This window comes from Cantharellus anzutake (assembly GCF_015039405.1).
Source record: "Cantharellus anzutake strain C23 chromosome Unknown EI90scaffold_9, whole genome shotgun sequence".
NCBI classification, from domain to species: Eukaryota; Fungi; Basidiomycota; class Agaricomycetes; order Cantharellales; family Hydnaceae; genus Cantharellus; species Cantharellus anzutake.
In genome coordinates this window covers 1,274,978-1,288,793 of record NW_024066959.1, presented here as the reverse complement: position 1 = coordinate 1,288,793, position 13,816 = coordinate 1,274,978, and the positions used below count along the sequence as shown (strand labels likewise).

Here is a 13,816-nt window from a genome sequence, read left to right as displayed (position 1 = left end):
GGATGACAGGGCGTTTTAATCCAACAGTTTCTAACAAATTTCGTTGCACCCAACTTTTCAAGTCCCAATGCCTTCGCGTGGTCTCACAGGAGTCTGGGCTGCCGTTGATTTCTGTCTTCTGGTTTCTGGATTAATTCTTATCATCTTCTCCCAACTGTGGGCTGGAAAGCACTTGATGAATAACTTTATCATCAGCAAGATGAGCCTCCGCGGTATGTTACGTCCGAAGAGTTCACTATAACAGTGGCCTCGACAATACTTCCAATTTGTCTAGCTGGTCTCGCTTTGGGAATTATGTTCGAAATCACTTTCTTTGTATCAGTTTTTGCCGTCACACAGCGCAGGCCACTCACGAGCGGGTTCAAGATCCTCAACTGGGCGCTAATCGCTGATAGTGCAGCTTGTATCATCATTGGGTCCATTATGTGGGTCCAAACCCTTCAAGAGCGGGCACATTATGAGAAGGTGTGGATTGCATCCGCTGTTGAGGTGCGAACGCAGCTACAAGACAAGGTGAGTGTTAATTACGATCAACTTTTTCGTGTTGTCATTGCGGAGTTAGTTTACATGCTGCGGATGGTTCAATGGCACAAACATTGCTATTGGAGGCACGGTCTGCCACGACAACGCAACGGCAGCTGCGCTGCCGGGCTGCGTGACCCCCATCATCCCGAAAATCAACGTCGTGGTTGACAATATTTTCACGTAAGTTGGTCTTGACCCACTGTCATGTTTCTGCATATTCTTACCGATAATGTTACTCGACAGAACTGTAAATTATTTATAACTCTCGGTGGCACTTAATTCCTTCATATTGATCCTTCGATTGCAGATATACGGTTTCATTGCTATCACCCTGACTCTCTTCCTCGCCAGCCTTTGCCTTATCAACGTGGTGGGTACACCTCAAATTCGTTCTCATGAGTGCGGCCTTGAATCTCCCCTCTATCTACCTCATTGACAGCGCAGGGAAGAGGAACGGTTCAGAAGAATCGACGAGAAACGCGGAGGGAGAGGCTTCGTGTAACGGGTTTGTCCGTGCAATCTTGCCGCATGCCAATGGAGATAACCGTGCTGGTGATTCTTAGGTCTATTCTGGGCTTGTTCTGCACATTCCTGATTATCAGCTGTATATTGTCTTGATCATACTGGAATTGGTCCACATGTCTATCCTGGGGTTCTTTTCGGCTTCCTTGAGGTGATTATGATGGGGTTGGGGCCATTCGGATTTTGTTTCTGGAGCAGGCTCACAGGAGTAGACATCGACGAAGGCAGTAATGCCCTGGGTGCCGATGAGAAATTTCCATTGTAGCCACAGCGTATAATAGCAGCTTCTCTTATTTCAGGGACTAATACGCGCCTGACTTGAAAGCATAACTTCTGAGGCCACAGAAATCAGTAATCCTGGACCCACGCACGATTCGGTTGATACCTCCCGAGAAACGGCGGTGATCTACTCCCGCAAGCCAGATATAATTGGTTTATGTTCTGGCGTCGATGCTCTATCTCGGGAAACCGAACCATTACCGGTTGAAGCCGAAGCGTCTTGTTCTGCAGGACACCGCCGAGTTTATTGGGTGCCTAGGAAAGCGATTCAACTGCACCCTTCAGAACGCCGCTATCGCTCAGCTTTTGTTAATCTCCTTGAGGGGGGGTTGAGTGCCCGTCAGAATAACGTTTTGAAATTCAAGTGCCCACACGCACAAATCACCCGGGCACCCCTCGATGAGGATGACTTCTAAACGTCGAGACTGTCATGGCGCTCACGGATCTTTATCCATCAAGTGAGGGTATGACTTGTGCTCGGCAGGACGCTTGGTTGCAACTATAATCCAGTCTAAAACGTGCTTCAGCCTTGTAGCAGACGAATTTACTGCACGAGAAGGACCGGGTCCTCCGGCGCTTACACGACTTGTGCCCATGCACGCTACTGCATCCAGTCTTTAATACTTACTGCCCTCTTGGCGATGCCTCAAGCCTCCGATACCTATGTTTTCCCTGTTGTCAGGTGAAGTATCCCCAGCGACGGGGCGATTCCGTGTGCACCCCTGGCAAACACGCTTTTCGTTTGCAATGTGGAACCCTTCTCCAATAACCAATTCAACCAAAGGTGGATACGGCCAGAATCCAACACCACTTCTACCCCAGCATAACTTAATTATTCGCAATATCACCTCTATCCTATCCGCTGTCCTACGAACTGTCCTCCCGTGATATTATGTAATCGGGGAAGTCGCGACCATCGACGAGCGCGATGTGTCTCGACTAATTAAGTGAATGGATAGCTTGGATGTTCATTTCGAGCTTCGCAGTTTCGAGATCAATCCTTCACGGCATGCATGGACTTTCCAGTTCTCTTGTTGCATTATGTAAAGGAAGCTAGGTCCCATTGCACAGAGTCCTACCAGTTTCCTGCAGATCTTCTGTGCTTCCTTTCTGCAGGGCTAGTCACCAGGCCAGGAGTGTCACTGCTTTTGGTTCAATTGGAATGCTCACGGAGAGCATTGGCCTACACAGGGTGATCTGTGCATGAATAATGGTGTTGAGCCAGCCTCTCTCTCTCTTGCGTATAGCCTCTGTGGTCGCGCTTCTGAAAAGTTTTGGCGTGATAGACGAGTCCGTGCATCCGTCACGCATCCATCTCTGAACATTAATGGGGTCCCCTACTTGCCCAGGGTCAAAAACTGGTAACGCCTACGTGCACGATCTGTACATAGTTTCTTGACTCCAATATCAGGAGTCGACGTGTCTTTTCATGTTGGCACAGCGTGGGGTAGTGCATCTCTTCCTCCAGCCATTGCAACCGTTACACACAGACACACTCGTAGTCGGAGTGGCCCAATGCTACACGTCGTTTCACGATGCGATACAAGCGCGCATCGAGCTAGGTATTGCAATGTTATAATAGAGGACTTCTTGCCACTGGGCGAGGAAGAAAAACTTGCAGGACTGACGGAAATCGCTAAAGATGGAAGCACCATACATCCGTTTAGGCCCGCCCCAGAAGTTCGTAGCCCGTCAATTGCCCATGCCTTTGTTCGGCACGGCTATGCCACTCAATCCCAACACGAGCCGTGGTTCACGATCGATGCAAACCCTGATGAAACCCTCAGCTTTCGAGATGTCGCGGCAGCTGTCCTGTGGTTACCCTTGTCAAGAGGGCTGACTTCGAGAATAAATGGGGCTCACCCTCTTTCCGGTGTCAATCATGTTTCACGCTGCATGATCCCACAAGGGGGTATCACAACGTGCTAGCTCTACCGGTACCCTAGCCCAACAATCCGTACACAACTCTGTGCAGCCTGCTACTTCGGTGCTTCGGCTACACCACTGCCTTACATATACGATTCCCATGAGTCATACCAGCGGCTGGCAATCAAAGTGCCTCAACCGCGTCCACTGGAAGAACATCTCGGAGATGATATGTGCGTCTCGGCGTTGCGATATCATCTTGACTTATATATCCTAGCTTGAAGGTATTACCGTTTATATTGCGATCATTACGTCTTCTCCGACGCTTCTACTTAACTGGATCAGAGAGAAGAAACATGATTCACCCCGAATGCTGTCTCGATTATTTAGTGGCGCCTTACACCCTGTGATATGGCTGGGACATGATTATTTTGCTGTGGAAGGTAACTCCCTTCTCTGTAAAATGATGCGGTTATTCACAGCATGGTCGCTTCAAGCCGCTACGACAACATCTGAATGTGATATCCTTTTTCCTGGTATCTTTCTTTAAAGATGTTTTTCCTTGCGACGAGATTGGGGATCCTCCCCAGGTATTCCTCCCCCATTAAATCACTTCATGGTACATGAGGAGAAGGGAGCACTAGTTTGCTATTTTGGCCGAATGTTGGAAGACGCGCGATTGGATCCCAGTTCAGCTTGTAAACGAATTAGCAGCACCCGTTTTGCTGTTATCTTGAGGCTGGAGGAGATATCATCATTCAGCAATGGTGCCTTCAAGACATCCACGCTGCATCGGAAGAGTTGGCTTAGCTTATCACTCTGACATTCGGCTTAGGAGGGTCATAATTTCGTGCCAACTTCTATACGTACGACTTCAATTGTGTTCTATCGGAATCGTACTACTGAAATGATCAAGCGTCCACGTAGATTGTGGACTTCATCTATTTCCTTCCCTCCATTCTCAGCATTCCATCCGCAACACGCCTTCTTAAAGCGTTCTTCCTCACCGTACTGAGTTGGAAAAGTCGACCACGTCTCCCTATCGACCTGTATTACGTAGTCGTACTATCCAACGTCCCATCTTGAATCCAGTCATCCCCCGCCACGAGGTGCCATTTTCAGCCAGGTAGCCCGGCATCATAACCCTTGGACAGTTGTTGTCGAGGTGGCCTTGTGGCACGGCAATAAGCACTTCGTGAAACTGCACTACTACGGGGCAACATATGGGCTGCAGAAACCAGGGCGCTTCCATAAACGCGAGACACCACAGACGTCAGGAAAACCCGACAAGTGCTCTAGCACTCGGGAGACTTTAGAGCAGGGGACCTTGCTCCTGAACCTGTCGGATTTTCGTGATGCAGAACATCCGTTCCTGGAAGAGTATGTCTATTTTCATCCGTGTCGCGGGCGGGCTCATGCGCAGCAGGGGTGGAGAAAAAGGGAGGCGCGCAGTATGATCGAAGAGGTGTTGGTTGGGATGAGGTCTGGTGAATGCTGAATTATCGATGATGGTGATAGTCATTAGCTCAATAGTATGTGTTGTCTACATCCATGTCAGCCTCAGGCTTGCTAGAGGCAGGGGGTGTCAATCCATTCATCATGCTCATGGCTTTCGTGAAATGAGGGCGGATTTCGTTAATTTCCATAGACGAGAGATTAGGGAGCTATGAAATTCGAAATGTGAGAGATGACGCAACAAAAAAGAACGGCGCGGGATTTACATCCACTATAATGGCGAAGTCAATACTCCCCAAATTGTTCCGAAGTTTGGCCTGCCTTGCCTCTCGAAGGTCTTTCAGCGAGGATCGAATCTTGTCTGGTGATTGAATGTTGTCTGAGGCTCTGTATAAAGACAATATGGATTCTTGAACGGGCTGGGGGATTCGATATGGAGTCGCAACGCACATGTCGAGGAGAACTTTAGCTATTTCAGAGTAATGAAACGGAATATCGGTAAACAGCTCAGGATTCAATATCTCCTCTTCCACTTTTGCCTTCAGATAGTCTAGGTACATGTACTCGTCGGCTCGAGAACGAAGCAGTGATTAAGGGCAACATACCTACAGAAAGCCATTCCGGGGGAATTATTCGGCATTTCATTTTGAGCTTCAAGTGCGCTGCCAACCAAAGCGGAACCCGCGTTTTTGTCGGTGGGACGAAAGGGCCATATATACCCTGCGCGTAATTTATCGTTGACGCGCCTGATTCGTCGGGAAAGAGTGATAGGGACGCTCACCGAAATGAGACGGATCCGATCCATGCTGAACAATGGGACGATCTCAATCGTCTCATGACTGCAAGCTATGAATTCGAGTTCTACGGGACTCAACGATGCTCGCAACTGGGGCGGCAGTGACATGCCCAGGTGAGTAGAAATACACTAATGCTCGACAAATTGACATGTGACATGATCAAATTACAACAAACTGTACCAAGTCCACTGTAACGAGCCCTAAATCCAGCGGGTAGTATCGAATAAGATGAGACACGAGAGTATACAGAAATCCCAACAGTAAAGTTCGATGGATACAAGCGCGGAGGCGAGATGTCAAAAACCTACAAGGAGGCGATTAGCGAACTTTGGGTCCACATCAAGGGGCGGCCGCTCACGAAGCTTCATCCCTTGTCGAGCCCCGATGACAGAAACGCCCAAGCGAGCGGGGTACACCAATTTTTTTACCTCGCCAACAATGACGTCCACGATGTCACTTTCAGGGTTAGAAGGGGTGATGGGTTCTTTACAATGAATGATAACAAGGGTAACCCCTCTGAGAATACCTTCCAATTGCGAATCTAAAATCTTCCGAGTTGAGTGGCGCCCTACGGAAACAACTTCTCTGGCGAGTGCCATGAGTTCGTCCAAGATGTGTGGAGGTGAAAGATGACCAAAGAGCAGGTGTATGGGGCGTGCGGAAGTCCAGGAGCATTCGAGAAATATATGGCTCAGCATCCCATCCCGAATCTTTGGGGCAGCCGTACGCCAAACGTTGAGAGTCTGTGGGTATGAAGATATAGAGTCCGGTTCAACATCGCCGAAGAATAAACATTCCTCTAAGGTGGTATCATTACGAATAAAAAATGCTGTGCTTTCGTATGTCCCGCCATCGACCATCCCGTGTGTGATCGGAAGAAGGAGGACGGATATATTAGGAGAAAGACTATGATAAGGCCCGAACGAAGAAAGTCTGGAAAAGGGGGCTGAGCATGTCGACAGCTACACGGAAGGAGAGACTAACGAGTTATAAATGAAACCGAATGTTGAGGCAGGAGATTCATAGCGAGACGCAAGCTTTGGCCAGAGTTTTTGACCTAATGGGCGGTAAACGTTCCTTTATTCAGCGCACTTTTGCTTGTGATACGTGTAGTCACCTCCAAAGACTGTGTCGATGTCTCGAACTACGGTCTCAGTGCCAGCGATATACCGAGGAGAGGAACTAGATGTAGACCCAGCGCCTATAATGAGACCACAGACATGATCTAAATGAGCGTGGCTGATAAGGAATGTTCTAATCCATGAGTATATGCGGGCAGCTCGCTGGGATGGCGAGCCATCGTCCAGCACCTTTTCGGCTAGATCATCTTTCCCAATCACTTTCAGGTCCTCAAAAATGAACGGATCTCTTGACAAGAGTTCTCTAAGAGCACCTAAACCAGATCCTAAAAAAAGCTGAGGGTGAATGTTTCCTCTAAAAATCCGAGACATACCAGCCTCAACAGATAAGATACCATCACACCATTGGTTCTGGCACGTCTTGAACAGATATCTTGAAAATAATGGTTGTAACAACTGCACAATTTCTGAACACTTTCAATGACTTACGATGAGAGATTCAACTCGTCCGGACCTCCACCACAACCAAGGACCACCAAATCAAAGGACATGTTTCCTTGACACCAGGCGCTACACCAGGATGTGTGCCGATTTGGGAAGCGCTGTGGGCGCCCCAGATTGACGATAAAGCACTGTCTTAAATATTACTCAGGGCGCCAAAAAAATGAAAATTGATTCCGGCACCGGCAGCACTTTCCAAAATAGGGTGGGCAAAAAACAAAGGCCATTTGAACACAATCACCAAGAGGCTCTGTCTAACAGCGGGATTAGATCGTCCGAGCTCACGAAGGATAACATGGACAGCGTCACTATGGCACAGCATCTTGCACGAAGAAGAAAGGCTGGACACGATCGAGAGAAAAAAGGCGAAACCAAGGAGGTGCTGTTCGATGAAAGAGCACGAAAGTGGGTTACCCTACGCAGCTGATGTAGGGGATATTCCAAGTTGTGGCTTTGTCCTTTCCAGGGATTACCTGACAGGTTTCCATAAACGAAACCTAGCCAAGAAAGAGGCTAGGGCTGCCAAAATGAAAGAAAGGCAACGTCAGGAACGACTCGAGTTAAGGCGTGAGGTGTGTGCAGTGGTTCACATATCATGTTCGTTGTACTCAAGAATTGATAGAAGCGACGTTCGCTGGCAGAGAGGGCTGTAGCAAATGCGAAAGCAGTAGAACGTGCCTACGGCAACGACTTGTCATCAGGTCAATCTATTCAATTGATGTCTTCCTCAGTTCATGATCATACCCCTTTCCACCATCGAAGGTGACGACCAGCCAAATGAGGATGATTCATCAAGCTCAAGCAATGAAAACAACGAAGAGCACGAGTACGAGGGGGAGGAGGAACTGGCGACTGTGACTATCGACCAGGACTTCAACATTTCCACCGCGGGAGAATTCGAGTATCGTCCTCTGGAGGCGGATTGTCTGGATGGCGCATCGACCGACGGAGTGCCAGTCCCCCGGTCTTGCTCCCAACCTATTTCTAGTCTTCCTTCGGCCCCTTCAGACAAGTCACCCAGAAAGAAAATTAGAAAGTTCACGTACGAGACGAAAGCTGCGCGAGTCGCTGTTGCAAGAAAGCAGAAAGCGCGTCAGAAAGAAAAGATGGAACGTGGCCGTATAAAAAGCAAGTCCGGTAGTCGCAGTCGCTCAAGCCGATCGAAGTGATGCTCCTGGTCCCATTATTTCTTGGATTTTTCGTGGATTCGAATGGGCATCATAATTTTCTTTATTACCTTCCCGTGAACTATGGACGGAGGACTAGCGCAATGACATTTCAATCCCTTAGACGATCACCGCGGTGCGGATGGATATGCTTCAAGTGAGTTCAACGTGTTGACCGTGCCTGTTGCACATAAGTGATCTTACATTTTGTTTCGGATCATCGAAGACGTCGGACTTAGAGACTTGTTCCACAATATATCCTTATTGCACCCTGCTATTTGAGTAGACGTTATCCTAATGTTTCCCACTAACCCCAGCAATTCCCAATGCATAGTTCGAGCCTAGTCCGCTGTGGCCAATGATGGCGACCGCAGCTAAGATTTGCATACACACCGCAATGATCGCTTGGCCATATCAGTGTATCTTCCATGACTTCATCCTTGTTTTCCCTGAGCCCGTGCCCTCTTCCTTAGTCCCTAGATACACGCACTCCTTCACATCGAAATTCCGAGCTAAAACGAAGTCTAGCCGTCGAACATGTGCGTCGTGCGGAAAAACCCCGTTCGAGTCAAGTGTTGATTTTAGGCCGAACAAACCAAAAGTTGAGCCTGAAGGTCGCGAGCTGGGAACCGTCGAAGATGCAGCTATATCTGGATTCATCTTCATCCAGCAATCTGTATATCCATGGTCGGTGAATGGCTGAGTCTCTACCACTTCAAAGACATTTGTGTCGCCGCAGAGAATGCTAGCAACTGATGCCCTGTAAGATTCTGAAATGAATCCACTAGACGTAGAGCCGATGGGAAAGAGGGAGAAGTTTCGCGAGAGCCATGAAATTGAAAGCTTTATTTGGAGTGAACGAAGATCGAGGTCCAACTCATAATGAATGTTCCCAATGTTTATCTAGCATCGGTGCAGAAATGGCATAAGAAGCGATGGGACTGTAGTTGGACGGCACTTACGGGTCCGGGGTGGCGCTGCTCATTCCAAGGGGGGTGCAATTCGAGAACTTGCAATCCTCTCCCGCATTGTGTGTCAGGAAAATTTCGGAAGTAACTCTGGGGCATCCACCTCTCTCTTGACCGCGATCATGGTTCCGAGATGTAATGAACTCAAAGGTTGCGGGATACAAATTACGTCGGGATCCTCCCGCCCCAATATATCTACATCCGTTCCTGTTGAAAGACCAAATGTCGTAGGTGACAATTTTCAACGATTTAGAGATCGTCAGGCGCTTGGGCTTGGAAGGTAGAACGATAGGCCCCTATTTCCCCCTGGGCTCCAATTGTACAGGGTTGTTCTGACAGACATTGTTGCTACGATGCCTTCTGGGCAAGTTCGAAGGTTCAAGTGTTTCTTAGACTGCTTCTGAAACCGCAAGCTTGAGGTGGGCAGGGGTCGGAAGCACTAAATAGGAATACATACATGACTGTGCGATCGATGAGAGACTTCGAGTTGCCGTGATCGATTCCACCGGTCCGGTAAGTTACCAAATTTGGTAATGACTTGCCTGAGGTATTCGAGCTCAGGACTATTCTTGAGACCAGCGTTCGACGCCCGAGTGGTTCGAGGCGTTATGCTCGCTTCGTATCGGCAAGGCCCTTTACACACTATGCTCGCCATAAGATGCCACTTGTGGCAGCGGTCAATGAGGTTGGCTGTCACTCGTGAACCCCCGGCGTTCCAGAGGCCGCCATCTGGGAATTCCTTCTCAACGGCTTTATTTGGGCCGGATGTGTCGCGTATATATTCTTATAAAGTCTTTAGTGCGATCGCTGTGACCGCCATTGTCAGTGGGGGAGTGGGCTTCTCGCTTTCTAAATCCTATAATAATCCCTCCAGAATTGAGTCTCTCTGGGGAGAAAAGTTACGATTCGGAGGCCCAGAAGACTTCCTGGCAGCTTTGAAGTCATTGCAGGCGGACTTTCCTGCTTCCCAATTGTCTCTTGATCCCAGTGTCTTACATTTTCATGGCTTTTCGAGTCACAATCATCACCCAGGGACACCACACGGAATCGTCGTATACCCGAAGAGCACTGAGGATGTGGTCCGCATAGTCAATGTATCGCGGGATCATCGAATCCCTATCGTTCCGTATGCTGGGGGGACGAGCCTAGAAGGGCACACGGCTGGAGTAAGCGCTCCTTCATCAAATGATGTGATGTCCCAGAAACGATCCCTTCCAAGTCTACCGATTCTTCTGGAAATTTGATTGCTTCCGGGGGCATATGCGTGGACATGTCTGATATGGATCAAGTTCTTGAAGTTCATGGTGAGCTGAGTACCTCTGGGAATGGGAATCTTTCAGCTCAACTGTCAATCCTATGCAAAATAGAGGAAGACGCAGACATGGTGTGCCAGGCAGGGGCCACCTGGGATGGTATCAATCAATTCTTGTCTGATGCAGGCATTCCACTCTTCTTTCCTGTAAGATCTGGTCAATTCAATGGTTCGCACCGACTCAAGACCCCGTCCATCTAGCTTGACCCCGGTCCTAGTGCTACGTTAGGGGGGATGATGGCTACCGGGTGCAGCGGGACGAATGCGGTGCGTTATGGCACCGCGAAAGGTGAATGGTTTTTGAATGCGGTATGTGCCGTTGGCGGTACCGCAATACTACCCCTGACCCTCGTTGTCTCGTAGACGGTAGTCTTGCCGTCGGGCGAGGTCATAAAAACCCGGAAACGGGCTAGAAAATCGTTGGTCTTCACCACAATTGCCTTCGGTAACGTTTCTGACATACGTTGTGGCAGATCAGCTGGTTTCGACACCACAAAGCTTTTCATTGGTGTGTCTTCTCAGATGGAGACGAGTAAATCAGTTATTGACATGGCCGCTATTTGTCGAGCAGGAGCCGAGGGGACGTTAGGAATTGTCACTGAGGGTTTGTCCGCTGCATGTTCCTCGAATTTCCTCAGGATGGCTCAATTTTACAGTTACCATCCGTCTTGCGCCTCTGCTTGAGACTACGTGCGCGGTTGCTCAATTTCCGAATGTCAAGAAGGCCACGGAAGCTGTTCGTGCTATATTAACCTCCAGCGTAGCCTCTAATATCCAATGCGTCGAACTGTGTGACGACACATTCATGCGCGCCACGAACGCGTATGGGCAATCCAAGCGGAAGTATCCTGAAGCAGATTCACTCTTTTTTAAGTTTCAAGGCTCGAAGGAATCCTTTCAAGAGACCGCGCGACTGGTTAAGGAGAAGGTCGAAGGGTTTGGGGCCACAGGTTTCATTGTTGCAGAAAATGACGATGAAGCGCAGAGCCTCTGGGCGGACAGGAAGAATGCTCTATTTTCGAGCTTGGCTTTGAATCCTAATGCAAAGGGATGGAGTACTGATGTTTGTGGTAGGAACCAAACAGGCTAGCTCTCTGACGTCTCTTGAATTCTCCTCTTCCTCAGTTCCTGTCAGCAAACTGCCACAGTTGGTTTTTGAAACGAAGAAGGTACATCCCACGTTTGACGGAGATTTCGATCCATGTATTCATGGGCTTCAAAGGATCTTCAAGACAATGGACTCCTCAGTACCGTGCTAGGTCACGTCGGTGATGGCAAGTCGGCTTTCTATGGTGTTGGAAAGAACATCGAGTTCCTCATAGATTAAATCTTCATACAGGGAATTTCCATGCTCTCATTGTTAGTAGTGGCGTCGATGCACCAACTAAGCAACGCTAACCATGATCAGCTATTCGAAAATGAAGAAGAACGGTCCAAGGTGGAGGAAGCAGTGCACAGGATGGTTCGTAGGGCCATTGCCCTTGAAGGGACGTGTGAGTAGAAGCCACGGGATTCAAAGAACACGGCGACTTAGTGTGGCTCAGGTACTGGTGAACACGGCGTTGGCATCGGGAAGAAAAAGTTCTTGGTCGAAGAACTAGGTTCCGGGACGGTTGGGCTCATGAGGACGATTAAACATGCTCTCGATCCTTTGGGTCTTTTTAATCCAGGGAAGGTTAGCGCCGTGTTTCACTGAAGCGAGAACGATCTCTGAACGACCCCGACCAGCTTTACCCCGATGTCCCCAATCCGGCCAAGGGACGTACTAAGCAACCTTGACCTGAATCTGGCGAGTGCAATACTGCCACCCGACCATCACCGTGACCATCTTACATTACGGAGATCCTCACCTTTCGTGGCCTTAGCTCTAACTAGCTGCCTTCCTTGTTTGCAGTTGAGGGTAGTCCCGAGTTCTCATTTGTACCACATGTGAGGTTATACAACTAAATTCTGTGGGCCCTTGGGTCGCGATTACCTGCACTTGTTGCGTGTTCCAAAGAAGCGGGTAAGATGGTAGTAACCAAACCGGTGGGCTTCCTTCACTGGTAGCTCCGCCGTTACGCAAAGCAACAATCGACGTCATTCAGAGTCATATATGGCGATAACTGCTGAACGCCGCCATCGCGACAGATCATATATATAATCCAGACAACAATTCTAGAGCCGTAGCATCTAAGGCGCGCTCTAACCTCTCAGCGATAATGATCTGATTTATAGTGCCTCATGGCGCGACATCTCTACCCCAGGACCGTCAACGGCTCTTGCAAAGCCGGTTAGAACTGAGTCAAGGCCGCGAGTATGAACAACAACGGGAACGGATGAGGAGTGACCAGACATATGAAGCCAAGGTAACTGTCAAGACAGCCCCAATGATGAACACTGATGGTTATTACTCAGTATTCACTTCAAAGTAGGATCGAATTACCTAACACGATGAGGGTTTGAAATATAGTGGAAGACCACAATGGGTTGCGCGAGAGCAAAGATAAGAGAGGTGGTGGATAGGCAGGACTCCAGCCTCTATTACTTCGTAACATTAATCTAATCTCATGGGCCCCTATGCATCCAATCACCCAAAAACTCTCCTTAGGATTCGACCCGCCCGCGAGTCGTCCGCCAAGGGCCGGATCCAATCCAATGCGATGCCAACAGGTTGAGCAACAAAGAACAACAAATCGTCCCGCAAACTTTCGCCTCAGATTCGGTAGGATCATCGGATGACGTAAAAGGAGCACTCAGTTACAACAGGCTTGACGCACGTGTCGTAGAGTTCAGCTACCAAATTTATCTCTCCCCTAGTCTGGGACCCGACTGACCCTACTGAATAGAGGTCAGAATGTGGCCAGATATGGAAATGCCGCATAAGGGAATACTGAATAGCGTCTGTGGTGTGATTCAAATATTTTGTATTGTACATGTAATTATGATGACCAATGCCGGAGTCCAGTTTGCAGAGGGTCGCGCAACAAGTGGGAGCTTGAGGAAGCACAGTCAAGGTCGTGGAGTCAATAGCTGGGCATGCGGAAAAATTAATAGTTTAAATATTAGTTGTAACTGTGATTGTTGTTGGTGTGCTGTAGTGTAGATGTTATAGCGTGAGTTGAGGCTGTGCAGTCTTTTTGGCTGCATGTGTTCGATTCCCACTTGTTGCCACCTTTTTCTGGCATTCTCTGTGCTCAGGTATCGACTCTGCAGCTTTGACTCGCTTCCTCAATGCTGGGCATGCAATTAATGCATGGGAGAATGCTAAAAAAAAGTTGCAACAAGCGAGAATTGAACACATGCAGCCAAAAAGACTGCACAGTGACTGCAACGTCGTTAAACTAGCAGGGTAAGATAACGGAAA

General features: G+C 48.7%; 7 protein-coding genes across 7 annotated transcripts; 4 read left to right on the top strand and 3 right to left on the bottom strand.

Moving 5' to 3' along the window:
* Positions 1-67: 67 nt before the first annotated feature.
* EI90DRAFT_2910546 (tetraspanin) lies at positions 68-1,027 on the top strand (the record flags this gene model as incomplete). Its single annotated transcript, XM_039054402.1, has 6 exons — positions 68-212; positions 275-513; positions 563-705; positions 769-772; positions 833-892; positions 965-1,027. The coding sequence occupies 6 exons, from the start codon at positions 68-70 to the stop codon at positions 1,025-1,027; spliced, it is 654 nt and encodes a 217-aa protein (XP_038920092.1).
* Positions 1,028-4,755: 3,728 nt separating this feature from the next.
* Positions 4,756-5,684, bottom strand: EI90DRAFT_3043604 (uncharacterized protein). Its single transcript, XM_039059266.1, has 3 exons — positions 5,429-5,684; positions 5,253-5,367; positions 4,756-5,197 (listed from the first exon to the last, which is right to left on the bottom strand). Exons 1-3 carry the CDS (start codon positions 5,549-5,551, stop codon positions 4,857-4,859), a joined length of 579 nt encoding a protein of 192 aa, XP_038920091.1. The 5' UTR covers positions 5,552-5,684; the 3' UTR covers positions 4,756-4,856.
* On the bottom strand, positions 5,506-7,176 carry EI90DRAFT_3043603 (cyclic-AMP phosphodiesterase). The gene is made up of 6 exons (XM_039059265.1): positions 7,013-7,176; positions 6,898-6,956; positions 6,562-6,849; positions 6,429-6,501; positions 5,803-6,377; positions 5,506-5,748 (listed from the first exon to the last, which is right to left on the bottom strand). The coding sequence occupies exons 1-6, from the start codon at positions 7,072-7,074 to the stop codon at positions 5,741-5,743; spliced, it is 1,065 nt and encodes a 354-aa protein (XP_038920090.1). The 5' UTR covers positions 7,075-7,176; the 3' UTR covers positions 5,506-5,740.
* Positions 7,177-7,334: 158 nt separating this feature from the next.
* EI90DRAFT_3144556 (nucleolar protein 12-domain-containing protein) lies at positions 7,335-8,193 on the top strand (the record flags this gene model as incomplete). Its single annotated transcript, XM_039065160.1, has 4 exons — positions 7,335-7,429; positions 7,491-7,596; positions 7,647-7,725; positions 7,787-8,193. The coding sequence occupies 4 exons, from the start codon at positions 7,335-7,337 to the stop codon at positions 8,191-8,193; spliced, it is 687 nt and encodes a 228-aa protein (XP_038920089.1).
* A 244-nt stretch (positions 8,194-8,437) lies between these two features.
* Positions 8,438-9,430, bottom strand: EI90DRAFT_3043594 (uncharacterized protein; the record flags this gene model as incomplete). The annotated part of the gene is made up of 2 exons (XM_039059264.1): positions 8,438-9,093; positions 9,153-9,430. Coding segments are annotated over 2 exons (588 nt in total), but the record flags the coding sequence as incomplete, so codon positions are not given.
* Positions 9,431-9,469: 39 nt separating this feature from the next.
* Positions 9,470-10,632, top strand: EI90DRAFT_2671547 (uncharacterized protein). Its single transcript, XM_039053441.1, has 2 exons — positions 9,470-10,462; positions 10,526-10,632. The coding sequence occupies exon 1, from the start codon at positions 9,692-9,694 to the stop codon at positions 10,400-10,402; it is 711 nt and encodes a 236-aa protein (XP_038920087.1). The 5' UTR covers positions 9,470-9,691; the 3' UTR covers positions 10,403-10,462; positions 10,526-10,632.
* EI90DRAFT_3043589 (FAD-linked oxidase-like protein) lies at positions 10,378-12,449 on the top strand. The gene is made up of 13 exons (XM_039059263.1): positions 10,378-10,462; positions 10,526-10,617; positions 10,672-10,779; positions 10,834-10,889; positions 10,944-10,978; positions 11,042-11,074; positions 11,127-11,540; positions 11,596-11,639; positions 11,693-11,744; positions 11,810-11,829; positions 11,879-11,963; positions 12,015-12,145; positions 12,199-12,449. Exons 1-13 carry the CDS (start codon positions 10,429-10,431, stop codon positions 12,247-12,249), a joined length of 1,155 nt encoding a protein of 384 aa, XP_038920086.1. The 5' UTR covers positions 10,378-10,428; the 3' UTR covers positions 12,250-12,449.
* Positions 12,450-13,816: the final 1,367 nt, after the last annotated feature.